The sequence below is a fragment of the Bubalus kerabau genome, chromosome 22 (genome assembly GCF_029407905.1).
Source record: "Bubalus kerabau isolate K-KA32 ecotype Philippines breed swamp buffalo chromosome 22, PCC_UOA_SB_1v2, whole genome shotgun sequence".
Classification (NCBI taxonomy): domain Eukaryota; kingdom Metazoa; phylum Chordata; class Mammalia; order Artiodactyla; family Bovidae; genus Bubalus; species Bubalus kerabau.
This window is the reverse complement of record NC_073645.1, coordinates 21382259-21409696: the sequence shown is the minus strand read 5'-3', so window position 1 is coordinate 21409696 and position 27438 is coordinate 21382259. Positions and strand designations below refer to the sequence as shown.

General features: G+C 44.2%; 1 protein-coding gene across 2 annotated transcripts; it reads right to left on the bottom strand.

Annotated features, from left to right (window-relative positions):
- Positions 1–110: 110 nt before the first annotated feature.
- PI4K2A (phosphatidylinositol 4-kinase type 2 alpha) lies at positions 111–27438 on the bottom strand. Of its 2 annotated transcripts, none has more exons than XM_055561097.1 (9): positions 26371–27438; positions 18724–18924; positions 14110–14241; positions 13584–13737; positions 10066–10127; positions 8144–8243; positions 7251–7384; positions 6706–6795; positions 111–2632 (listed from the first exon to the last, which is right to left on the bottom strand). In XM_055561097.1, the coding sequence occupies exons 1-9, from the start codon at positions 26803–26805 to the stop codon at positions 2471–2473; spliced, it is 1470 nt and encodes a 489-aa protein (XP_055417072.1). In that variant the 5' UTR covers positions 26806–27438; the 3' UTR covers positions 111–2470. The 2 variants fall into 2 exon arrangements, with proteins under 2 accessions (XP_055417072.1, XP_055417073.1); XM_055561098.1 differs by having other exon boundaries at positions 6706–6765; positions 26371–27437.

Here is a 27438-nt window from a genome sequence, read left to right as displayed (position 1 = left end):
CATCAATCAATGTAGGTTCAAGTCAGGTGTTGGTGTCAAATGGGTTAAAACAATATTTTGGGAAATGAGAACCTGTACCTTCCTCTACTAGAGGGAAACAGATTCAAGAGCCATATCTCGGCAACTCCATGGCAACACAGGGTTCTCTGTCCTTAAAAAGGCATCCTACCTTGTCTTCTTTCCACCAAAGAAAGCTAGACAAAAAAGGTCGGAATTGGACTTGTTATTCATACATTTGCATTGATTTAAATACATTACATATACAATTTCTACAGTGCATTAGAAGAACAATACAGAGGCAGCGGCACTCTCACAGCCCAGCCTCCACTCCCTGACACTGGGAGATGGGCCGATGGCTGGCAGAGGGCTGGGCCAGGCAGCTTCGTGAGGGCCACCCAAAAGCCTGCCCTGGCACTCAGGGCCCGGGCTCTCCCAAAGTCCACATTCAAGGCAACCTGAGTACAGGCTTCAAGGAGAATGGATGTGGGCCAGGAAAGGATGCCCCGTACTTTCACCTGCCAGGACTGGGACCAGCTCCCTCTTACATTGGACCCAATTTCCTTTGCATCCCAGAGCTGGTCTGGCTGAGGGCAACGTGAAGATCTGCTCGGTGGGGGAAGCAACCAGCCCTTTAGATGGCTCAGGCTCTCTCCACCCCAGGTGGGGCAATTCAACAACACATTTATAAACACATGTCTGTGGAGAGCTAAATATACCCTGGTCCCCTCCGGCCTCTGGGAGCCCTGCTGCTCCCAAGTTCTCACAAACATGGTCCCCAAGGCCAAAGTCCAGGTCAGCTCAATGGGATTGTCAGGGCTGGGGCTGGCGGAGAGCAGCGCCTCTGTCCACAGGGTATGCACACCCAGCTCCAGAGACTTCTGTTGGCGGGGCGGAAGCCCAGGGTAAGCTGGCTCCTGGGGGCTGTACTGGAAGAGGACCAGCCCAGCAGACAAGAGGACTGCACACCTCCGCTCTGCTTCCTGCAATAGCGGGAGCTAGGCAAGCAGAGGGCACACAGCAACAGTCCCCACTCCTTTTCTTTGGTTGGTTTTCAAACCTTCAAGATAGTTTCTTTCCAAGGCTGATTGACCAATCGCAGGGTGCCAGAAACTTGAACCGTCCAGGGCTGCCCCATAGCCATGAGTGGCACCCTCTGTACTCCCCACTGAGGCCATTCTTTGCTTTGGTGTAGAAAGGGCTCGGACAGCTGGTAAGGGGGAGAGCTGAGCGGAAAGAGACATGGAAGCAAGAAGGTGCACACTGGGCTGGGCAGGCACTGGGGACAGTGGGAACACCTCTCTCCTTAGGGCCCCACCTTTCTCGAGAAGCCATAGAAAAACTGGCCTGGAACAAGAAGTCAGGGAGCAAAGGGAAGCTGCTAATTAGGAGGCAGAATACAAGTCTCGCTGCCTCCACCCAGCAGCAGTGGTATCACACAAAGAAACCCAAGGACTTAATATCCTGCCCTCTCATGAACTAGACCCACCCTAGAACCCTCATCGAGAGCCACTCCAGAACCCAGAACCGAACCTATCAAGTCAAAAGAGTTGAGAAAAAACATCAAAAACAACAGGAATAAATCAGCAGACTGGAAAAGTCTGTCGTCTCTAGCCAGGGCCAAGGACTAGGGGAGCAAGGCAGGGGTAAGCCCACCCACAGAACATCACAGCTTCCAGCATATACTTAGTGGTATGGATCATGTTCCCATGCTGGGGAGGTAACTTCCTCCCTCCTGTCTTTGCCTGAGTGATAAGCAACCTACAGTCCTGGCCTAGAGGGGCTGGGTCCCCAGCGGGGAAGGGAGCAGAGGTGATGTAGACAATCGCTGTAAAACTGCTGGGAGTTCCAGAGCAGATGTCCCCCCACTGTGAAAATCATGTCTGGAGTCAACCTATTGCACTGGTGGGAGGAAGACAGAAAGAAGACTTGGCAAGACACAAAAGGGAAGTGTGGCTTCTGTCTGTCCTGGCACTGCGAGTCACCCAGCTGCCTTGGTCCGCACAGTAAGGAACTGTGAGACACCTGGATGTTTGGGTCCATGCACATTTAGGTCTGGATCAGAGGTTTTGCCATGAGAGGGTCTGGGATTCTACCTGGGTTTTGCTACTAGTACTGAAATTTGTATTTGTATTTTTTCTGATGCAGAATATAACAAGGAATAGCAACAGAGCAGGGTGTCCAGGAGGGAAGGGACTTTCCCAGCCTGCCCCCAGGAGATGCTCCTTTCCCCCCATCCGGACGGCTTGCATGGAGCGCCAGCCCTCCCCCGCGCTCAGGAGGGCCCACAGCACCTCTCCCTCTGCTCATGCTTCTCCCGGGGCCTGGGAAAGCTCGGAGGGAGTGGTGAGCAGACAGGGAGGGCTCTTAAGAGCACTGATCTCCACCGGCTTCTCTGGCTTTCTTGCAACCAGCTCCCCAGGCTTCCTCCCAGCCCAAGTCTCAGACAATATGCCTTTGTCTGTCTCTGGGGCTACCACCAGGAGAAGAAGGGCTTCCGACTCTGAAAGCTCTGTGTGTAGGACTCGCTAGAAGATCGCTGGTGGGAACGGGCCGTCTCAACGATCACAGGTGGCATCTGGACGAGGTGCAGGGGACACTTGTTGTCTTTCAGGGCCTGGGTCAGATTTAGGATCTGCAGCGGGGGAAAGGAGATCAGTGAGAGCAGTGCCTAGGCATCCTGGTCTGCCTCCGAAGGGAGACCTGCAGGCAGAGTGCTCCTGTAAATCAATACAAAAATAAACCAGACACTAATGGAAAACTGTACCAATAGGCTATTTACTAAAGTAAGAATGTAAGAGGGCAATCACAGAAAATGGAAACCTCTCTACCTTTTTAAAAAATACAAATGAAAAAAAAATACAAATGAAAACAAATACCTCCTCTTTCGCCTGTCTAGTTAGTAAAGATACAGAAGATACCGACTCAGAGTTGGGGAGTGTTCAGATCATGGAACAGTTTTTCAGAAAGGCAAGTGGACCATAAAGGCTTAAAAGTGGACAAGCCCTCTGACTCAGCAACTTCATTTTTAAGGATTAAGGGAACAATCATTGACATGCACAAAACACTTAAGTTTCAATCTATACAGTGCAGTATGGTTTATAACTGAAAATTATATAAATGCCCGAGAGTACGGGATCAGTTAATAATTTAAGGGATTAGAAACAAGCAATTAAAAAACATATTCTGCGGGCATGGAAAACTGATCACAATGTCTTGGACAGAAAAGAAAGGAGATAAGGAACCAGTATTAGTGTGATCCCCACCTTTATTTTCTAAAATCCTATTTTCTTATCTACAGAGGAAAAAAGTCTTAAAGGTTGGCAGTGATTATTTTTGGGTCAAGAAAGGTGACCTAGAGATAGAGTGATTTTAGTTTATCCTTATTTTCTGATTTTCCTACAAAGACTATGTATTTAAAAAATAAAAGCCATTTCAGTTGAACTCGACCTCTCATGCTGTCATCTTTTTTTTAAATAAATTTTTACTTTAGAATAATTTTATACCTACAGAAAAGTTACGAACATATGTACCATTTACCCAAGTTCTCCTAATTTGATCATCTTCTATAACCATGGTGCCTTTACTAACACTAAGAAATCAACATTGGAACATAAGTATTAACCACACTCCAGACCTGACTCGGATTTCACTAGCTTTTCCAGTACTGCTTTTTTCTGTTCCAGGATACCACAGTATGTTTGGCTCGTCACAGTTTTGCCTGTATTTTGCAGACACTGCAGGCCTGTGAGCAGAGGGGCACATTTCCTTCCCCTGTCACAATCGCAGCCACCAGCATGCATCTTCTGATAGGAAAGAACAGGCTGAGGTGCTCCTCCCACAGCCTTTAAACTGCTGGATGCTGAAGATCTCCACAGCCAGGCCGGAGACACACGAGAGGGGTGGCTGGGCGGCTGCCCCCAGTCACACAGACACACAGGCCTTGAGCCATAACGATCCTTGGCCTACAAATGCTACCCTCAAAGAGGCAGAGTTCACCTGGATCAGAGGTCAGAAGTGGATCCTACCAGTAATGAGTTCCTTTTTAAATTCATTGTCTTCGTATTTGTGAGCACCCTACACTGCTTCAAAGAGCCTTGAGTACAAGATCAGGGCAGAGAACTAAGAGGAGGTTCAAATGGAATTAGAGTGGACCATGCAGGAGACCATCCAGCTTATGACACAGGATTTTACTACCTCTCTGGCTGGGTCTTCAGGTTAGAAGCCACCTTTCAAGTACATTTACGTCTTTGGGGTAAAACGTCAAACTGTCTACAACTTACTTCCAAAAGATTTGGCCAGATGCAAACAAACAAAATCTACCTATCTAGGGAGAAAGACAAATTATAGATAATATTCAGATAGGTAACATTTCGAGATATGAGATAAAGCAAACGTGGCTACATCTATCTATCTAGGGAGAGAGACAAATTATAAAAGAGATAAAATTATACAGATGTATAGATAATATTCAGATAGATAACATTTAGAGATATGAGATAAAGCAAACGTGGCTAATTAAATGTAATGACTGGTGAGTCTAGATGACTCCCCTCTTTCAATTTTACTGAGGTTTGAAATGTTCCTAATTTAAAAGTTGAAGAAAAATTTATAGCAGGTACATAATGCCAAAAAAGAAATACTGCCTTTGAAGATGTTACCTAAAGTTTTCCCTCAGACCCTGCATTCTTTATCTCACGTCTGGTTAGAAGCCTTTATGGTGAGTAACAACTCTATCACCCGAATCCATCTCTCCAGGGTTCCCCATTCTTCCGCTTTGGCTCCAGGCCACTGTACAGTCCACTCCATGACTACGGCTCAGGCAGATAGAAGGTGGTGCGTTCCTTTTACCCATGTGCTAGGAGGAGGAGCTAGACACTCATCCATGACTCATCCTGACAGTTTCAGAGGTAGGCACTCTAGGTTGTAAAATGCCACCCGCTCTCAAAGGACAGTAAGAGCACATGATGGAAAGAAAGCTAAAATGTCTCTCTCTCAACCCCCGCCCCTCTGCCTTTTGCCACTCTAGATAATGGCCTTAACTAAATATAATGAGAGGAAAGTTGCTGTGTTTGCAAGAGACTGGGAAGGGGTTAGAGAAGACAGTACAATAGGGACAGAGGTACAATCTACACAAACTAGAGAAGAAGTTTGTTCCTTTATGCTGAGTTTCACAATACCAGAGTACGTCACGTGGCTTTTAAGATTTCTAACAATTCTGCCAGCCTAACTGGGCCTTTACATTATTTGGGAAATGTAGGAAGACCACATTATGGTATTCAGGCAGCTCTAATAACTACAGCTATTACATCCTCTGTCTGTCCCATTTCTAGAGAAAACGGGTTTGGTAAGCTCAAGAGTTGCCCTCAACAGAAGCCTTTTGCTAAATGGAGGAAAGAGGTTAACTGGATAATTATGACTGAGAAAAGCTTCCTGTCCTTCAAAGATGTGAGACTGCTGCTGCTGCTAAGTCGCTTCAGTTGTGTCCGACTCTGTGTGACCCCAGAGACGGCAGCCCACCAGGCTCTCCCGTCCCTGGAATTCTCCAGGCAAGAACACTGGAGTGGGTTACCATTTCCTTCTCCAATGCATGAAAGTGAAAAGTGAAAGTGAAGTCGCTCAGTCATGTCCGACTCCTAGCAACCCCATGGACTGCAGCCCACCAGGCTCCTCTGTCCATGGGATTTTCCAGACAAGAGTACTGGAGTGGGTGCCACTGCCTTCTCCGAAAGATGTGAGGAGCTGTATACAAAACCCTAGTAAAATAGCTAACCCATATTGAGTACTTCAATATACCAGCACTACTCCAACTGTTTTCAATCATTGATCTCATAATAACCTTATGAGATAGGTGCTGTTATTAATCCCATGTTACAGGTGGAGAAATTAAAAGGAGGAGAGATTAAGTAACTCAATGAGACCTCACAGCTAATAAATGGCAGAGTCAGGCTTCAAATCATGCACCCTGACCAGTTTGTGCCCTAACTGCTAGGCTATTCCAGCTGTCTTTAAGACTTCAAAGTGATATGCAGAATGTCAGTGTCCTCGAGCTTTTAGGCAATTTTCAAGCTGTTCTTTGCTCTGCTATGGAAGATCAACAATGCCTTGGTGGTTTCCTTGGTTCTCTTTGAAGATGAAGGGGAGAAAGAAGAAATAATGTGGCTTGTAACTATAACAACAAAAATTATAACCATGACCAGCATCTGAGTGCTTACCATGTGCCAGGCATGGTTTTTACTAAACACTTGGTACACATAATCTTATGTGATTCTCTGACCAACTCTGCAAAGTAGGGTAACTGTCCTACTTTATAAAAAGGAAGCAGAAGCTCCTGCCTAAGGCCATAGTGCTGGGGAGTGGTGAAGCAGCAGTCTGACTCCAGAGCCTAGCTCTTAACCACCAGGGGTTACAGCTGCCTTGAGCAACCTGAGGACCCAGACCACCAGCTAAATCCACCAATGAACTATCAAGCAAGTGGCACAGAACCAAGCACATAGTAGGTACTTCACCAAATGCCTGATACCATGGAAGAGGTGGGAGATCTGAGATGGCTACCTTTCCTCTTAGGTGTTAAGACAGAGTCACAAGCGTGGATGGCACAGACTAAAATGGGTGTGACATACGGCCTTTACACACTCACTCAACATGAGCATATGACCCTCTCAGAGAAACCCTGGGGATGACACCAGGAGGATGTCCCAGGCTTACCTGCCCCCGCATGACAGCAATCTGCTTATGGAACTGGCCCCTATCAAAACCAGGATCTTTCTGCAAAAGAAGGGCAGAAGGAGATATAACCTGCATGAATGCCTCAGAAGAACCCATTTTCCTCCCCCAACTAGAAAACCCTCAGGAAGCTTAGGCGGCTTAGTGATGTTCACCCCAACCCCGATGACTCCCTATTTCACAGACAGCAAAATAGAGAACAAGTAACCATCTTGTCCTCAGTTTCATGGTTGACTCTGAAGAACTCCAGGCTCTGGGGCTCCATCTGAGAATGAGAGCTCTGTAGACACACTGCAGCCGCATGACACACAGGACATGAACCAGTGTGACTCCGCCCAGCGGCCAACTGTTTTCACACCAACCCAAACTAGGTCTTGCTGTCCTCAGGGAGGAAACCGTGCTCTCCACTGGCTAACACAAGCCAGAGGATGTTTCCATTCTATCTTGGCTTGTATCCGGACAAATTAGGAAAACCGCTGGAATTCTTTTTTCCATATGGTTTTAAGGCTAAGGTTCCCAGGGCTAACCTTGAAGAGTTCATACAGATCCTCCTCCAAGTCCTTGACGAAGTTAGGGTCTGATATCTTTGGAAGAATCAGATCTTTAATCTCCTGAGAGAACGGGACTTTTGCCTGGGGCAACCAGGCCCAGTAAAAAGGATCTGAAAAGAGGAAAAGTCAAAATCAAAGCTAGTGTTGAAAAAGTCCCTGTCCATCTATGTCCTCCACCTATCAGAGCACGGGTAAAGTTGGATATCCCTCTTATTTGAAATACAACAGAAAATTAAAGTTACAGGGGTTGCTAACCCTAAAGGTTAAACAGTTAAGTGGAAAAACCGGGATTCAAACCCAGGTCTGTCTAATCCCTGAGCCTGTGCTCTTTCCCTGACATTATATGACTTTTCAAGATGCAAGCCTATCTAGAAGCAATTATCAATACTTGCCACTGAAACACTGAGACGCTCCTTCTCAAAAGACAGACAAGTATTGCAAAGGGACTAGTAATGCCCTACTTGTATCTCTCTCTTTCTAAAGGTTTCTCAGTTATAATGGGGCCAGGGGTTGGTTTCCAGGATGTCGACAAGGAAGACAGAACAGGAACAGCAGCTTATATTTAGAAACACAAATCAAATAAATTACGATAAGACAGTCTTCAGAAAGACTAAGAAAAATGCAACATAGAGATGTGAAAACTCAGCTCTGTGCTTCTGGTGGGAATAATGTATGGGGAAAAGGATACTAACAGTTTACACTGTGGAGTAGTTGCCGTGTGCCAGCCATTGTGCTCAGGGGCTGAGCTGCATTATTGCATTAGTCCTTAGAACAATCCTGTGATAGAGGTATTATTCTCTTCATTGCACAGATAAGAACACTGAGAAAGAGCAAGAAAAGAGCCAGACCACAGTGGTCTTGAGACTTACATGCCCTCCAGGAGTCAGGATGCTTCAAAGGGAAAGCCAGCCCATTATCTATGGCCGCCACCTTGATAACAGGCTCCTTCACCACCACCCAGTCTGTGTCCTGAAGAGCAAGGGAAGACTAAATATTTAGGGAGTCCCACCTTCCTCCAGAACTTTAAAGTAGCAGCAAAGGCTCCCATCTCAACCTGCTCAGGCACCAGTCCTTACTCAATCTCTGAACTGGTTTCCAAATTGTTACCTGGACTTACTATATTTATGACACTTTGATTTGGCTAATTCCAGGTTCTCAGAGTCCCTTTCTCTTAGAAAAGGTACACTTCCTCAAAAGTTGTCACAGTCCTTGGTAACACAGGAAATGACAATAACAAAAGAGAACTACAAGCCATTTCTCACAGGGAAAGGCAGTGAGAACCCTAAGGGTCTAAAAAAGGACAAAAAGTTGTGTCTGACTCTTTGCGACCCTATGGACTATAGTCCACCAGGCTCCTCTGTCCATGGGATCCTGTAGGCAAGAATACTGGAGTGGGTAGCCCATCCCTTCTCCAGGGGAACTCTCCAACCCAGGAATTGAAGCGGGGTCTCTTCCTGCATTGCAGGTGGATTCTTTACCAGCTGAGCTACCTAGGAAGCCCATTAAAAAAAAGGAAGAAAAATCAGTTATAAGTCAGTCAAGGTCCTTTCATGTGGACCTTTGACTCAGTGGCCACTTCACTGGTGGTGACATTTTCCAGCAAGATACTAGAACCGTGGATGATTAACAGCCGGTTGCATTTGCACAACGGAATCTGTTCCTCTGCTTCACAGAGGCATTAAGAGGAAAACGACGAGAGCTGAGTGCAGAGAGAGTGCAAGAGGCTGCCTGGGACAGCGCGTGTCAGACCCTCCCATGACTGTGTACTTGGCTCCATGCTCAGGTTAACTAGTGCCAACACAGAACAGGGCAGGTGGGCTCAGGATACCTGTACCAGAATCCTCTGGGATACCTTACTAAAAGTGTGAGATCCTCAGTGTTACCCGAGATCTAATGGAGGAAAGGCTTGTAGAATCTATACTGTTTTTAATAAGCTCGTCAGATGATTCTGATGTACAGAATTTGAGAACCACTGACCTTACTGTGGGAAACACTTTGCAGTATATATGTGCATCAAATCATCACAATGCGCATGTTAAACTTGCACAGTGTTATTTATCAATTATATCTCAATAAAACTGGAAGCGGGAAAAAACACTAAAAAGAATAAAAGTCAATCTTACTCTCCTTCTCCAGGCAGCCTTCCTGCTAAGTTTTTAAAATGCACAGGGGAAGTGTGGTGGAATAGAAAAGCAATGAGAGCGTAGAGAAAGTTGTAGGAAGCAGCTTTTTCTAAACTGATATTTTGTGGAACTGTAGTCTTGTGAGAAAAGTATTCCATGGTCAAAGGTTTAGAAATCACCAGGCCAAATGAAATCACACAGGTGCACTGATGCATTGTTTCTCAGACCTTTACTATGCTCCCATACAATGTGAATCTTCAAAGAAGGCACATAGTATGCAACAAGTTCCCAATTTATTTGAACTTTTCTTCCTTCTATCTCTCTTAAAATCAACCAGCAGGATATTCCTTAAAAAAACATATTGAGGTGACAGAGGATGAGATGGTTGGATGGCATCATGGACTCAACGGACACGAGTTTGAGCAAACTCCAGGAGACAGTGAAGGGCAGGGAAGCCTGGCTGGCTACAGTCCACAGGGTCGCAAAGAGTCAGACATGACTTAGCAACTGAACAACGACTACCAAATATTAACCTCAATTTTAAAGACGTGTGCTATCCTGATTCCTCTGAACTTATGTGACCTAAATATCACACTATTATGTGCTTCCATATTACGCATATACCCCACCTCATCCTCTCCTTAAAAGGATACAGAGTAACCACTTACCCGAGAGTTAGAACTATCCATTGGACAATCGTATTTGATCAGCCAGTTGTCATTGCCTCGATCTGTGAACAGAAATATGAAGTTAATAGACAAAACTGGGGTGATTTCCACATTCAGTAGTGGTGAATTAGACATTCTGACACATGGAAACCAATCATACTATTATAGACAAAATGTTTTAAAATTTCTTGAAGGCACTGGAGATTTTATAAGACCCTTAAGAATTAGACTGTCATGATCTGGGAGAAAAAGACTCCAGAGAGGGGAGTCCACCCTTTGTGGCTTCTTTTTTCTTACAGCACCTGCTGCTGATTTGGGAAGAGGTGGTTAAGAGGCTGAGAGGTAGAACAGTATGCTAACAGCCCCAGGGAGCTAGGGAGACAAAACTACGGCCTGGTGACTGGCAAGGAGGAGGAAACCCTGGTAGATCATCCATGCTCTGCGTTGAAACCTAAAGGGCTAACACCTTGGAAGTAAGCAGAATTTCTTCTCAATACCTAAAATTAATGTGATCCTAGGTTTCTGATGACCCCAGCAGCTTGCCAGAGGCAAACATCTTCTTCCAGACAGGACTGATATCAATATCCTTGACCTCCAAATAATTCTACAGTTTTTGATATACAATATCTGACACTTAAAAATAACAAGGTATACAAAGAGACAAGATGACACGAAAACAACAGAAAATTCAAATAAATCTATAGGGGCCCCAAAGAAAGATATATGCTCTGAAATGTTCAAGATAAAATCCTAAATATGTTTAAGAAATAAGAGTATCAGCAGAAAAGAATAATCTACAAAAAAGAATCAAAATAGAAATTCAGGAAATGAAAAATACAGCTACCATATGGACAACTTCCTTCTCCACAGAAGCCATGGGAGCAAGAAGATTAATGAAATGTTTTTTAAATACCGCTGAAAGAAAATAATTGCCAATCTCAAATTCTATGTACAGTAAAAATATCCTTCAAAAATGAAGCTGAAGTAAAGACAATTTCAGACAAACAAAGCAGAAAATTTGTCACCACCAGACTAGTACCTCAAAATAATAAAAGTCATATATGAAAAATCCAGACCAAACATCATATTCAATACTGAAAGACTAAAAGTTCTTCCTCTAAGATCCAGTGCAAAGGAAAAATGCCCAATATTACCACTTCTACTCAACATAGTACTGAAAGAACAGAGCAATTATGCAAGAAAAGAAAGAAAAAGCAACCACATTGGAAATGAAAAGGTAAAATTATCTCTATAGATGATATGTTCTTATGCAGAAAACCCTAAAGATTCTACAAAAAACTGTTAGATCTAATAAATAAACTCAACAAAAGTCAGGATCAGGATACCAAGTCAACCTCAGAAATCAGCTGCATTTCTATTCAATAACAATGAACAATTCAAAATGGAAATTAAGAAACAAACCCATTCATAATATCATCAAAAAGAATAAAACATTTAGGAATTGGTTTACTAAGGAGGTAAAAGACTTGTATAATGAACACTATACAATATTGCTAAAAGAAATTAGAGAGACATAAATAAATGGTAAGATACCTCATGTTCACAGATTGGAAGATTTAATACTGTTAAGACAGCAATACTACTGAAGATGAACTAATCTAGAGATTAAATGCAGTTGTATAAAAATCCCAATGATGTTTTTTGCAGAAACAGAAAAACCTATCCTAAAATTCATATGAAATCTCAAGGGACCGCCAAAGAGCCAAAACAATCCAGAAAAAGAGTAAAGCTGGAGGAATCACATTTCCTCCAAAACTTACAAACTTATTACAAAACTTACTACAAAACTATAGTAATCAAACAGTGTAGTACTGACACAGAGACAGACCAATGGACTAGATTACAGAGTTCAGAAATAAACCTTTGCATATATAATCAAACAAAGTTTGACAAGGACGGAACGACCATCAGCAGGCTACGGTCCATACAGTCTCAGAGAGTTGGACACAATTGAAGCGACTTAGCACGTATGGGAAAAGCACACGGAAAGATGTTCAACATCACTAGTCATTCAGTTCAGTTCAGATCAGTCGCTCAGTCATGTCCGACTCTTTGCGACCCCATGAACCACAGCACGCCAGGCCTCCCTGTCTATCACCAACTCCCGGAGTCCACCCAAACCCATGTCTATTGAGTCGGTGATGCCATCCAACCATCTCATCCTCTGTCGTCCTCTTCTCCTCCTGCCCTCAATCCTTCCCAGCATCAGGGTCTTTTCAAATGAGTCAGCTCTTCACATCAGGTGGCCAAAGTATTGGAGTTTCAGCTTCAACATCAGTCCTTCCAAAGAACACCCAGGACTGATCTCCTTTAGGATGGACTGGTTGGATCTCGCACTAGTCGTTAGTGAAATGCAAATCAAAACTACAATGAGATACTACCTCATACCTATTAGCATTAGGATGGCTACTATACATATATATTTATATATAGACCCAGAATATAACAACTGATGGTGAAAATGTGGAAAAACAGGAACTCTCATGCACTGCTCTTGGGAATGTAAGACGATGCAGCTGTAAAATGTTTTCCATACTATGGAAAACAGTATAGCGGTTCCTCAAAGTTCTAAACACAGAATTACCATATGATATAGCAATTCTACTTCTGGGTACACACCCAAAAGAACTGAAAGCAGGGTTTCCAAGATATTTGTACACCCATGTTCACAGCAGAATTATTCACAATAGATAAAACGTGGAAGCAACCCAAATGTCTGTCTACAGATGAATGGATGAGTGAAATGAGGCATATACACACAAAGACTATTATTCAACCTTAAAAAGGAAAGAAATTCTGACACATCCTACAATATGGAAGAACTGAGGATATTATGCTAAGTGACTAAGCCAGTCACAGAATGAAAATACTGTATGAGTCCACTTGAATGCATGCATGCTAAGTTGCTTCTGTCGTGTTCGACTCTTTGAGACCCCGTATGGACTGTAGCCTGACAGGCTTCTCTGTCCATGGGATTCTACAGGCAAGGGTATTGGAGCGGGTTGCCATGCCTTCCTCCAGGGGATCTTCCTGACCCAGGGATCTAACTAGGGCCTCTCACATCTCCTCCACTGGCAGGTAGGCTCTTTACCACTAGCGCCACCTGGGAAGATATGAGTCCACTTAGATGTGGTATTTAAAGACAAAACTGTCCTGTACTAGGCTAGGCTACCACGAATGACTAAGGATCAAGGATGAGAGCACTCTTTGTGCTGCTTTAGAAGAGCCAAAGTGTCTTCTGTATGAGACTGGGAGAGAGGCAAAGATGAAACATAAGTACTCACCGCCTCTGATAATTACACATGATATGCCTAGACAAAGCTGGTCTAGAAAAAAGTATTTTCAGCACCCTCTCCAATGTGTATAACCCTTCTGTCTTATTAAAAACTCATCCTGACAGGGTACTCTGATACCAAGCTCTGCAAGCAAGGCTCCATGTCTGCCCTGTGGCTCCTCACAGCCAGGCACAGGGCACAGGACCACCCACAGCTGCTCACCAGTGTTGCGGATGATGTAGTCCAGGACCACCAACCGCTCAAACTGCAGGAGCAGTTGCCTGTTAGTGTTCTCAGGAAGGGGTTCCGCTTCGAAACGCCGTAGCCAGTAGTCTGCATCTTTGTAGCTTTCAACAAAGAGCTGGAATGAACCAACCTGCAACCAAAAAGGAAGAACAGAAGAAGTATTTCCCTACAGCCCAAGTCCAAAGATCCCAGGAGTAAGCCAGGTACCCACGAAGGCCCTATAGAGTTTATATTAGAGAAGGGTGGTGACAGCAATTGCTCATCCAAATTCAAAAGGCACAGTTAAATGGTCCAGAGGAGTCAACTAAGGAAGTTATAGTCTCTGTTCTCTGGAGAATTACTCCTCACACCTTAGGCCCTCGACGAAATGAATAAGACTGGTGCCTCAGGGCAGGCTATTCAAGTGTCCAAAGGTGAGTCTGCAGACACCTTATTTCACCTCTTGGATGGTTATGCCATTATAATCACCACCTTTGATGAGCCACCTAGGTGCAGTCTATACCTTTGGTGGTAGCCCAATGCGATTAAACCGCTGTCCAACTTTTGGCACTTTCTCCAACGCAAGCCGCTTGCCCCTGGACTTCACACGGTCAATGGCACTATAGTTGAAGGTCTCACTGGCCAGGTATACTACCTACAATGGAAATAGAAGAGATACCAAGGTTAGAATGAAGTTTAAGGAACTATACCAGAATGGCAAAGAATAATAGCTAGATGCTCACCAGTACTGTTCCTCTTCAGCATATGGAAAGGATACATTTCTCAGCACTTCTAACTGGTAGGAGACAGTATGTGACTAGTTCAGGCCAATGCAATGTTGACAAAGTGATGTATGCACGTTACTTTCAGGCCTGGCCCCTAAAATTTCCCATGATCCTTAGTTCACATTTCCCAATCTGTGCAGCTGGAAGAAATGAAGGGCTCAGAGATGGTAAAACCACATCACGGAAGGATCCAAGATCTCTTGTGGCTATATAAAGTGACATGGATCTAGGAGAGCTGCCTAACTAACATGGATCTTGATGTGAGCAAGAGATAAACTCCTATCGTGTTAACACTGCAATCCAGGGGCTGTTACAGCATCTAGAATGAATTACGCTGACACCACAGCTAGCTCCTGGGTTAGGAGAAGATGGTCCAGGAGCTATTCTCTCTCCAGATAAAAATAAACTGCACTTTATTCCATACCTTTTTACTTCCTGTTGAATTCTATACTGTGTGCCATAATTTACATTTAAAAATTAAACAAACGTTAAAATTGGTTTTAATTTTTAGTGCATTGCTATGTATTTACATAGACTATATCTGGAATACTAAGCAAGAAACTAGTAATAACATCTGCCTCTGAGGAAGGAAATCAAGTGGCTAGAAGACAGGGGTGGGAGAGAAGCTGGATTACTCTTCTTTGTTTAGGTATGTGGGTGTGCTCAGCCGTGTCCAGCTCTTTGTGACCCCATGGACTGTAGCCCACCAGGCTCTTCTGTCTATGGGATTTCCCAGGCAAGATTACTGGAGTGAGTTGCCATTTCCTTCTCCAGGGGACCTTCCTGACCCAGGGATCAAACCCAAGTCTCCTGTGTCTCCGGCACTGCAGGCCAATGCTTAACTGCTGAGCCATGAGAGTGGGCGGTTTCTTTACTCTATTGTGCCTTCTAATTTTTGCACTAGATGCATGCATTACTTTTTAAAATTTTTTAATGGAACACCAATATTACACTTGATTGTCAAACTGCAGAGATACCACGATAATCCATAATCCATTTGGACATCCGTTATCACACTTAACCACACTGTCTCGTGATTATCCGTTTTTTAAAACTAATGAAATGTGGGGTGGATGAGAACCATCTTATTTACATTAGCATCCTGAGTACAAAACAGTGCCCAGCATATGCCTATTCATTAAGTGAATGAATGAATGAGTTACAAGCTTCTTTCAGATAGCACTGAGTTTTAGTATATAAATACCAAAAATAAAATTTATAAGAAAATTCTTTCTTTTCCTAAGCCTTGTAAAATTCATTACAAGTAACTAATTTTGCCCTTGAACCTTAGAGATAGCATAAAGTAATTCCCTTGCTCCCATCCATCCATCCATCCACCCAGTTTTAATATGGTACCGAAAACAGATGTGCCAAGATGTATTATAGGTTAGCACTTTCTACCTTACAAATCTGGAAACATCGGTACAAGAACAAACGGGAAAAAAGGCTTTCTTAAGACTATCTTGCCAGCTTCTATGATGAAAACCCTGTTCTCAAGACATATACCACACTTTCCCTCATCAGATTTATTTTGATCAATTTTTGTAACTAACCACTCTTTCCCTATGACTAATGAAACTCTCATAACCTGAAACCTTGTAGGAACAGAGAGCAGAGATAGTGATCAAGTGAGAATTAGAGCCTTATTATTTGAAGCTCTAGCACAACTGTAAGCCCCGTTTCCATAGTGACAGATACTGTGATCAACTGGATAGAATCCTGTCACAAGGGTGGGGAGGCAGGAAAGACTGAGATCTCCTCTTACTATTCTCCAGCAGCTGTTATGTTAAGCTTGCAAAGTTCTGTCTCATCTCAGTCTCACGGAAGACAAGATTTTTTGTTGCTGACTTTTTGATGCAAAAGACCCTCAGGCCTCATTAAGGTTCTCTAACAGGGAAAGAGGAAGACTAGAGATGGGGGAGAACAGGAATTGTGGGGCACGGCATTAATGATTAGAATAGTCATAAAAATACCCCAGGCTAAAATGTATGGAGTGTTTACACTGTGCCAGGCGCTGGGCTACATATTCCACATGGATTATCTTGTGTAATATTAATGGCCACCCTATCAAGTAGGATCTCTTTTTTTTTTTAACTTATTATTTTGGTTGCACTGAGTCTTCACCACTGCGCTTGGGCTTTCTCCAGTTGTAGTGAGTAAGGACGACTCTTCCCCACAGTGCTTGGGCTTCTTATCGCAGTGGCTTCTCTTGTTGCAAAGCCCAGGCTCTAGGGTGCATGGGCTTCAGCAGTTGTGGCATACAGGTTCAGGAGTGCTGGCTTACAGGCTCTAGAATGCAGGCTCAGAAGTCGTGGCACACGGCTTAATTGCTCCGCAGTATGTGGAGTCTTCCCAGACCAAGGATTAAACCCATGTCCCCCGCACTGGTGGATTCCCATCCACTGCGCCACCAGGGAAGTCCAAGGAGAAACTCTTTATATCCCTATTTTTATAGTGAGGAAACTGAAAGGGAGAGAATGCAGGAGTGTCTTAACTCACTCACCCAGGGATCACTCAATAAAGAGGTGCAGCACCAGAATTTGAACTCGATCCCTGATTCTTAGGCACTGCACTGAGAAGAACAAGCAAAACAGACAGGCATGGGGCCTGGGTGGTCTGCTACTTACTCAGCAAAGCAGAGAGATTACAGCATGATGAGCAAGGAGTACTTAGGATTTCTAGAGTCTAGGAGGGGCCTGGTGGGAGGATTTCAGGTTAGACAAGAGATCTTAGGAGCATTCATCATCATATAAGATGTTCAGGGTGCTGCTTCACTCTATGTGCACAGAGAGAATGAAAGCTCTAAGGGAAGGAGTGCGCTACACAAGGGCAGGGTGACTTAGATGTCAGATGGGAGCTACGAGCCGGGAACTACAATCAAATATATCTAACATTCACTCCATTGGCCTGAGGTTGGGGGATCTCTGTTACTGTTCTTTTTTCATGGTTTGATATCTATTCATTGATTCAGCTGGTATTTAAGGAACACTTACTAGAAGTATAGTATTTTGCTAGGTGCTGAGAATGAGAGAAGGAAATTTCAAGAAGTTTTCCCTGATTTCTACTTCCTTACAAACTAGTTGGCTTATTTGGAGTTTTTTGGCAAAGGAGCATACATAGTTAAACATCCACAACTATCACATTTTCTTGTAACATACCCTGGGAAAACAGGAAAAAACAGATTTGAAGGGAAGCTCCTGTCTGCTGATTAGGCTCTTTGCCCACAGTCTGCCATCTAAACCTGCAAAGAAAACCTCAGCCAGGGGTTTTTAATCTAGTTCCTGTGGGTCAAAGGGTAGATTTCAACTGGCCCATGAACCATCCTCTTGAAATTATATACAGTAATTGCAAATATGTATATTTTTTGTGGGAACAAAATTTATAGCTTTTATCCAATTTTCAAAGAAGATTAAGATCCAGAGAGAGATACAAAGATGGCCCTGCAGCCATAGGGCATCAGACCAGAGTTCCACCTTAAGTTGTTACTAAATCTCAGGGAGTCGTATATTAAATGAGTGATGACGTATCCTTAGATGTTCATATGCTGACCAGAAGATTTCTTCACCTTGGAACCCTTGGAAGGTTTCATGAGACATCCTGTAGCAGAGTGTTTCTTAACCCAGTATCAGTAAACTTTCTGAAACTGTTACAATCAATTTTATTTAAGCATGTTTTTGAAAGAGGGTGGGAGGTATGGTCCAGATCCTGCATTAGAACTTCAGCTAAGTCTGCAACACATATAAGGTATGTACAAATCCATTCTAAGTGTGGATTTGCCTAGATCCGGGAACCCAATTTTGTAATGTTCAGACAAGCACCAGAATTCCATACCATAAAGATGGGTGATGAGAATTCCTTGTCAGTTTCCTGTAGGTGTTCAGGCCAGACCTTTACACTAACCCTCAGCCAACCCTAGAGTCCTGCTTGCCAGACCTTGCATTAGTGCTTAGCTGACAATCAGCTAGTCCATTGTAGACTGTGTCTAAATCCTGGAATGGCTCAGAAATCTCAGAGTGAGCTACAAAAGTAGGTAGGTTTCTAACCAGCTTGGGGTTACCTGGGATCCAAAGCCCCAGAGAGCCCATACATGTGTATCAGAAGGGAACCTCCTGAAATTGTATGCAAAAAATTTATGTGTATCCTTCTCAGGACAGCTTTCATCAGATGATCAAACCATAAAAATGCACATACCACTCCCCACCAAAAAAAAAAAAAAAAAAAAAAAAAGCCCGAGAACCCTAGACTCAGGGTAAAAATAGCCCTTCACTGGATCTAGTGGTCCCACTAACATGGGCTTAGGCCCAGGAAAACTCTGGCCAGGCAGAAAGGCATCCGGAAGACAGGTCACTGACCTTTGTGCGGGGTACGATGTTGAGTTCCAGTTTTTGGTCCACCAGGCTGGCCCCTGCCTCCGAGAGGTAGCCCTGGTTGAGGACAAGGCAGTCACGGCCAAAGCAGCAGGGGCAGCACAGCTTTTGCAGCCACTTGGTCCACTTAGGATTAAGTTGCCCGTATGGCTCTTCATTCTTGGGTTTGAAAACAGCGATGATCTTCTACACAGACCAAAGGAAAAGGGTGTTAAAGGCAAGTTCATGCCAGTGGCTCACAGACCAGGTCAGCAAGACTCTAGAAGGAAATGAGAGGGCACAGGCAGACAAGCCCTATGTACACTTAGACACTTCCCCTGAAGGGAAGACACCAGCGCACATGCGCAGCTGAGCATAACGCTGCCAGAGAGGGCTGTGGCCAAAGAAGATGCCAATCTGGTATCAATGGTACAACAGATTTTAACACCATCAAACCCCAACTTCTAAGGAACATTAATACTCACTGTTGCTCCGCATCAGTTAAGGAAAGTATCAACTGAAAGGAAATCAGTAAGGTATTATGGAATGAGGTTAAGAAAATTCTTTTATCAATGGCTGACTTCCTCTATCAGCCTTACTGCCCCCACCCATCTTAAAATAACAAGTTTAGGAATGACAAATTAAGTAAGCAATGGAAGAGAAAAATCACAGCAGGAAAAAGAGTCTGCTAGCAGGTTAGTATGGGTTCTTTTAAGTAATTCTGATAGGCAAGAGACCAGGACATGAGCGGCCACAAAGATTAAGATCCATCTTCTCTAGCAGACAATAACTTAATCCTCAAAGATCCTCAGACATATGGGATGCTGCTGCAATCTAGAAACTAAGGCCTTCCCTTCTGAAGGCTTTCTTCCCCAAGCCAGTCAGCCCCCTTAGGTTGTTTTATATTTATCTCATTCCCTCCAGTCCCCAAACTGGTACTTTGAAAGGAAGAAAAGTAAAGTAAATATTCTATTCAAGTGATTCATCTTAATATCATATGACTCTCCCTCTCCCCTCAGCCCACAGCCAACTCAAGCTAGTCTGGGTCATAAGACATTTTCCTGTGGGTGTCATTTCCTGAATGGCCAGTCACAGCAAAAGCCATACATTCATCTGCCTGCAATATGTAAGTACTCATATTAGGAACTAGCTAGGCATATGTCTAAAACAATAACTGGTCAATCTTGAGGCCAGTCCCTTCAAGAAGCCTTGCAAGAAGGCAAGAGAAAAGAAGTACAAAAGAAATCAATTGATTCTTAAAGATAAACTTATTCACCGGAAAAAGTCAAATGCATATGTTCATTCAGAATTATATTATTATCCAAAGTGGCTAGGAAGAGGCCTGTTTTGGCAATCTTCCTCTCTGTCTCCACAACCGTGGGCTCTGAATCATATAGCAGCAGTAGTAGTAACCGGCTCAGCTCGCAAAGAATGACTTTTGACTCCACCGGAACTCTCTGGAACCTGGGCAGTGAAACCACAGGACAACTTGAGGCCCATCCCAGAACCCACCAGTCGGTTCGTTGAAGTACAAGGTGGAGTTCAGCAAGCTGGTCCTCAGTGAAAGGGAAACCAAGACTACTAGCGGGGCTGAAAAATACCAGGAATGAGGCTTAAATACTTCCACTTAAAGAAAGCAGAACTTGGGAATTCCCTGATGGTCCAGTGGTTAGGACTCCAAACTTCCACTGCAGGAAGCACAGGTTTGATTCCTGTTCCTAAGATCCCTCAAGCCACATGATCCCTCAGCCAAAAAAAGAGCAGAACGTAAAGGCCAAGATTGCAGCCAAGCATCATTTACAGACCAACCTCTCAAACTTCTCAATTTCCTTCCAGCATAAGGAGAATCAGAAAGCATTTCATCGACTCTAAAAGCATTAATCATCATGATTCTCTCAGTGTAACAAGGGTTTCATTAAATAATAATGTCTGGCATGCACAAATAGGGGGGTAGTGGGGGGCAGGAAGGATGGAGGAACAGAAGGACATTCAGACAGAAGGGGGACAAGTCCCTTTCAGGACTAAGTTGCTTCAGTTCACCTAGTTGGCCGATACAGTGTATCGGCACCCTGTGGGTTTCCTAGAGACACATAAAGCAGCGTCTGGCCTAATTTCCAAAGCTAATGTTAACTTCCCATAATCAACTGTGTTACTGAGGACTCAAGAATATTCTCCTAATTCATAGAAAACAAACTCTAAAACCACCCACCATTATTTGGTTGAGAAAGAAAAAAATACTGCCTAATTCATTTCACCATATTATCTCTCTTTTTTAATAAACTTTCAATTTCTTTTTACACATAGGAGAAAGCTTCAGTTTGATGTCAGCATTTAAAAAAACACCCTCCCTTAACACTCACTTACTAAAATCCCTTTTAAGGAACGGGTTAACATGCAGGTAGCCGGAGCAGCAGAAATGCATGAAGTTCAGGATAAAAAGAACAGTGCACAAGGCAGCGACGGGACTTGGCTGGGCCAGCCCCCCAACTACTGAAACCTGAAACCCAAGGGTTTTCTGTATCCGTCCAGCAGCTCCAAGGAGCAGTGTACGAGGCTAGGCTACACTACAATCTAAGACAACTCAAGCACATCACGCATATTATACAGTGAAATATGCAGAAATAACATAAAATAAAAGTTTGGTGTTTTTTTTTTTTTAAGTTTGGTAAATACAAAGTGGATGGTTCTCAAACTTTCTGGTTTCAGGATTCCTTTAAACTTTTAAAAACTATTAAAGACCCCCAAAGCTTTTGTTTACATGGGCAAAATCTATATTTGCTGTTATTAGAACTTAAAATTAAAATGTCAAAGCTATTTAATTCACCTAATCATAAAAACAGACCAATTACATGTTAATATATGTGACATGTTTTTTTGAAAAATAACTATATTTTAAAAAACAATTTTTAGTGAGAAGACTGGTATTGTTTTACATTTTTGCAAATCTCGAATCTTTAGCTCAGTAGAAGAAAACTGTATTCTCACATCTTCTTTAATATTCAATCTGTTTCGATATCACACATCATGCAACCTTCTGAAATCTCTACTATACACTCATAAGGAAATGAGAGTGAAAAAGGTAAGTCTGTATTCTGTAGAGGCTGGATGGAAACAGCACTTTTTTACTTAACTATTGAGGTAGAGAAGCCTGATTTACATGTTAACCCTTACAAAAGAGAGGGATGGACTACTTCAAATATGTGAGACCCTGAAAGAAGATGGGATCCAAATAGAATGTAATAAAAGAGATTCAGCCTGTATTTATTATCCTGTTCACTGCTATCAACCCAACCTGCCTCATCGATTTTAACCTGTGGCTTGGGACAGCTCCCTATCACAGATGGTGTGTTGATGATGCTTAAAAGTCTCCAAACTACACCTATGTATGGTATATAAACATGACTGCATCTTAACATTTAAGTAATAAAAAAGTTACTCTGGGGGCTTCCCTGGTAGCTCAGTGGTAAAGAATCTGCCTGCCAATGCAGGAAACAATGGATTCGATCCCTGGTCTGGGAAGATTCCACACGCTTCAGAGTAACTAAGCCCATGCACTACAACCACTAAGCCTGTGCTCTAGAACCCACGTGCTACACCTACGGAAGCCCTAGCCCTAGAACCCGTGTACTCTGCAACAAGAGAAGCCATCACAGTGAGGAGCCTCAGCCCCCACTCACCACAACTAGAGGAAAGCCTGTGCAGCAGCAAAGACCTAGCACAGCCAAATAAATAAATAAAATTATTTAAAAAAAAGTTACTCTGAGGTCCTTATTCTTTATTTGGCTATTAGTGTCATTCTCAAGCAAATGTGAGGACACCAAAATTTCCTGGAAGACACAGGTGGCTGCAAGAAACACATTCAATATTACAATATAAATTTATATTTGAAAAATGGAAAATAATACTGTACTATTTTCAAGACAAACTCTTGGTGAAGAAAGTATTTTTAAAAGGCTGAAAATTACTGATATAAGGCCAAGCTCCTAGGACATGTGAGAAGTATCTATACAACTGTTTTGCAAATACCACTTAGAATTGTCTAATGAATTACTATCCTAAATAGGAATGGATCCTTTTAGAATTACACTACTTTTTGCTTTATTCAATGCCATGTATCCAAGAAAGCCTAATCCAGGGGTCAGTCAGCATGGGACTTAAAAAATAAGCAAAACACTCTGAACTCCTGCTAAGCACCAGGAATCAGGCCAGGGGCTTTCATACGTGGTATCTCATTTATTTGTCCTAATAAACTAGTCAGTCATATGCTGTTCTACGATTTGGCAATATGAATGCTTAGTATTACCAGCCACTCAAAACAGAAAAGGCTCAAAAACTACTTTCGTGAGCAGCCTGAGACCTGAAACACAAGGATGTAGGTGAGGAGGGTGACCTGAACATTCTACCATGACTTCTGATCCAGCATTTTCCATCTTACTGTTTCAGGTCCGTACTTGCTCATTCTGAGGAAGAAACCACTCTCAACTGGGAAATGAAATCAGGGCTGTTATCTTCAAGAACCTTTCAGGTCGTCCAGCTCCAAAAGTACCTGTGGCAGAAACTGCTGGTTCGCCCAATCTCTGTTCCCTCTTATTCCTTGGGCACAGGTCCCCGATTTTTAGCTGGACAAAATAAAGACTCCAGTTCCCAGTCACTACTGAAGCTCAGTTCTGGACAATGGGATGTAAGGAGAGCAGTCTACTGCCAGCTTCTAGGAAATGTCTTCCAGGGAGAGGGCATTCTCTTTCTCCTCCTCTCCTTCTTCCAACTGGCTGAAAAGCAGACAAGACATCTGTAGTCTGAGCATCCATCTTGGCTCATGAAGTGGAAGCCACATGCTAGGGATGGCTGACCAGCTGGACGTACAGATGCATACTGTTCATACTGTCTCCCCGATAAAGGAAAATGCCATGCCAGCTCCAGGCAGTCTGGAGACTTCTTTCATGAGAGTCAAATGTACTTTTATTCAAGTTATTATTATTTAAAAATGTCTGTCACACACAGCCAAATTTAGTCCTAACCAATATGGTAGCTGAAAAGAGAAACCAGAGATTCAGATGACTAACTCTGAGGTAGCAGGACCTAGTAGTTAGAAGCATGAACTCTGGCGCCAGTCTGCCTGGGCCTGAAACCTGCCTTGCATTTAATAGCTTTGAGACTCTGGGCGAATGAGCTGTACTGTGTGTCTCAGTGTCGTCATCTGTGGGGACAACGATAGTCCCTACCTCAGAAGCTGTTACGAGTATTAAGTGAATTATTATTTGTAAAGCACTTTTTTTTTTAATGCATTATTTTTATCTGTGTATGTATGCTCAGTCACTCAGTAGTGTCTGACTCTTTGCGACCACATGGACGGTAGCCTGTCAAGCTTCTCTATCCATGGGACATTGCAGGCAAGGATACTGGAGTGGGTTGCCTTTCCTTCTCCAGGGGATCTTCCCAGCCCAGGGATCAAACCCGAGTCTCCTGCCTTGCAGGCGGATTCTTTGCCGCTGAGCCATCGGGGAAGCCCTGTAAAGCACATTAAGAGTACCTGGCATACAGTAAATACTATCTAAGTATTTCTAAACAAAATAAATAAACACATTTGGAGCAGGGCTAAAGATGACAAAACTAACTGCATTTAGTTTGTGGTCTAGTGTAACCACCACAGCGTTTAGGAAGTGATCCTCTGCTCTGAACCACGTTTTCCTCAGTGGGAACAGAATGGTTACACTAATAAGTTTTGTTTGGTCATATGTATTTTGACTTCCCATCTAAGAAAGGACAGTGGCCAGGAAATTTGGGAGACTGAGATCCTGCAAGTCACCAAGAAACATATCCATAGTCTGCTACTCTCCATGGGCTATGTATTACGGTGACAGTACTTGACCTGCCAGGTGGAGCTGAGAGATCGCGTCACTCCCACCTGTCAGAGCACCAGATCACTTCTCTGCTGACCCACACACTTCCAGTGTTGCAGTGCGGCTGTAACAGTGTCACGAAAGAAAAACAAAAATCTTCCACCTGCTGTTGTACCTTACAAAGATAATCTCAGCCCCTTCAGCCAACAAGCTAGCAACAAAATAAAAACCATTCATATCTTAGATTTCAGTCTGGTTCCTAAATAAAAAATGATGAACATCTCCCTGACATTTAAACCCAAGGACCCCCTATCTTTCTTTTCTTCTAGAAGTGATGGTTCCTGTTTGAGCTTTCGATTTAACTCCCTACTCCCTTACTTGAGAGATTTGGAATAACTTTACTCTCAAACCTTTTTCCCATCTCGTTTAGGGTAACTGAGTTGACTGTGGAAATGCTCTCTGGTTCTTGGTGATAATTCCGGGATAACACCTGGGAGAATAACTGGATCCAACATGATCCTAACCAAGAGCTACAAGTCACAGTGCATCCTGGCAATTCAGCACGCCTGTCAAAAGAGCACACCACCAATCTCAAAGAGTTCACATAAGAGAGATGTAGGGAAAATGTGAGGGAACTCTGATCTCCATCAGTTTAATAACAATAGTATATTTTTCCAGTAAGTCATTCTGGCCCACCTGAGAACATTAACATAGAAGACTTGAAAATTTTTTTGACTCATTGATATTTCAAAGACACCCCTAGTTTGATCTGTTGGTGGGCTGTTTAGTCGCTAAGTTGTGTCTGATTCTTTTGCAACTCTGTGGACTGTAGCCCATCAAGCTCCTCTGTCCACCGGACTCTCCAGGCAAGAATACTGAAGTGGCTTGTCATTTCCTTCTCCAGGGGATGTTCCTGGAACTCAGGGATGGAACCTGCGTCCCCTGCATTGGCAGGCAGATTCTCTACCACTGAGCCACCACGGAAACCCTAATCAAAAGAATAAATGTCACTTTTCAGCTGCCTTCCTCACTCCATGTCCCATCCCATCCTCATCCCCCTTTAAACACATACAAGGGACAAAATAAAAGTGAGAAAAACACTAGTCCTGGATGAGAAATGAAAGTAAAAGGTAACTGACAGTCCCATGTTTCTCAAACTTTACACTCTAAACTGAGCAACAATAAAAAAGGATTTGAACAATATCTCAGAAGTGAGCAATAACCAGACAGATGAAACTGATGAGTCCACTCAATCAGCAACGTCTGTCAATAGGAGACCTGGATCGGTGGCAGAAGACATCCCCACAACAGAGAAGGCTGGAAGGGAACCATCAGAGTCCCTGATGGGTCACCGGTCCTCCTGGATGAACAGTGACAACACTGAATCGGTCCAAAAAGAAAGGACGGGCTCAAAGCTCAAATCAGTAAGTAAGTAGCTGAACAAACGTCTGTAGTTTAAAGTTAAGGAACCTACTAGAAAGCAGCATCTCCCTGCACGTCTCTGTCCAGAGGCCAACTGCCCCACTACACCGCAGGGCTCCTCGCCTCTATCTGGTCAATTTCCTCTTTTCATTTTCCGCTTACTACTCCCCTACCAAATAAGTTCTGATTTATTTCTTCATTCCGCAGAGTTTCTCCATCTCCAGTTCCCAGGGGCATTCCAAAATCCTGCCCACGAAGCTCCGCACGGTAGTTTTCTCCTTTCGCAGCCTTTCAAAACCCCTTCTCCCTCTGACTGTGCGAAGCCTCAAACTCCCCGGGACAGGTCCACCCTCCCCGAAGCTGGCGGCCGCAGTCCCCAGCCCGATCTCACCCCCTGAGGGTCCTTGACGAAGTAGCTTCCGCTGGAGCCCTGATAGATGCGCTCGGGGAAGATGCCACGCTCGATGGCCAACTCGGCCTGCCGCACCACCGCCTCGAACTCCGGGTCCTCCGGAAACTCGTTCCGCTCGCGGTGGGCCTGCGCAGCGTGCGCCGCCGCCGCGGCCTGGGCCGCCAGGGCTTGGGCCTGCGCCGCCACGGTTTGGGTTTGACCCTGGGCCGCCGCGCCCCGGGCCCGATCCAGCAGTGGCTGCCGCTCCCTGTCGTGGCCTGGCGAGCCCGGCGGAGAGGGGACCGGGCCGGCCGCCGCCGCCACGCGGACCGCGCCCCCCGGCACCTGCGGAAAGTGAGCGTTCGAGCCGGACGGGAAGGTATAGTCCGGAGGTTGCGCCCGCTCGGGGGACACGAGTGGGCTCGTCTCGTCCATCCCTGAGGCCGCGGGCTCCGGGACCCGGTGCGCTCCACACAGCTGAGTTCCTGCCCCGGACCAATCCGCGAAACCCTCAACCTTCTCTCGGCCAACCAGGTCCCAGTGCTTCCTTGGCCCCGCCCCTACCTTCCCTGTTTACTTGGCGACGAGTAGGCACGACCCCTCGCGCGCAGACTGTATCCAATCAAAAACAACGCCTACGCAATCCCGTCCTCCGCATTTTATGCCCGTCACCTTCTCTGAAGATTGCGCATGCTCCAGGAGCAAGCTCCGGTCAGACACGCCCCCTTTCCCTTCCAGCCCGGCACCGCCCTTAGCTTCGCACTGCTGGCTCTTATTTGTCAGCGAACAAATAAAGGAGCCTACCTCAACAGTCCTTGGGGATTTGATTTAGGTCATACCTGAATGGTCTAGTGGTTTTCCCCCACTTTCTTCAATTTAAGTCTGAATTTGGCAATAAGGAGTTCATGATCTGAGCCACAGTCAGCTCCCGGTCTTGTTTTTGCTGACTGTATAGACCGTCTCCATCTTTGGCTGCAAAGAATATAATCAATCTGATTTCGGTGTTGACCGTCTGGTGATGACCACGTGTAGAGTCTTCTCTTGTGTAGTTGGAAGAGGGTGTTTGCT

Coding starts and splice junctions, on each gene's coding strand:
- PI4K2A (XM_055561097.1), bottom strand. CDS start 26,805: ATGGACGAGACGAGCCCACTCGTGTCCCCCGAGCGGGCGCAACCTCCG. Junction 18,925..26,370: donor TCGTCAAGGACCCTCAGGGG/GTGAGATCGGGC, acceptor TGGTCTGTGTAG/AAGATCATCGCTGTTTTCAA. Junction 10,128..13,583: donor CTACATCATCCGCAACACTG/GTGAGCAGCTGT, acceptor TTCTGTTCACAG/ATCGAGGCAATGACAACTGG.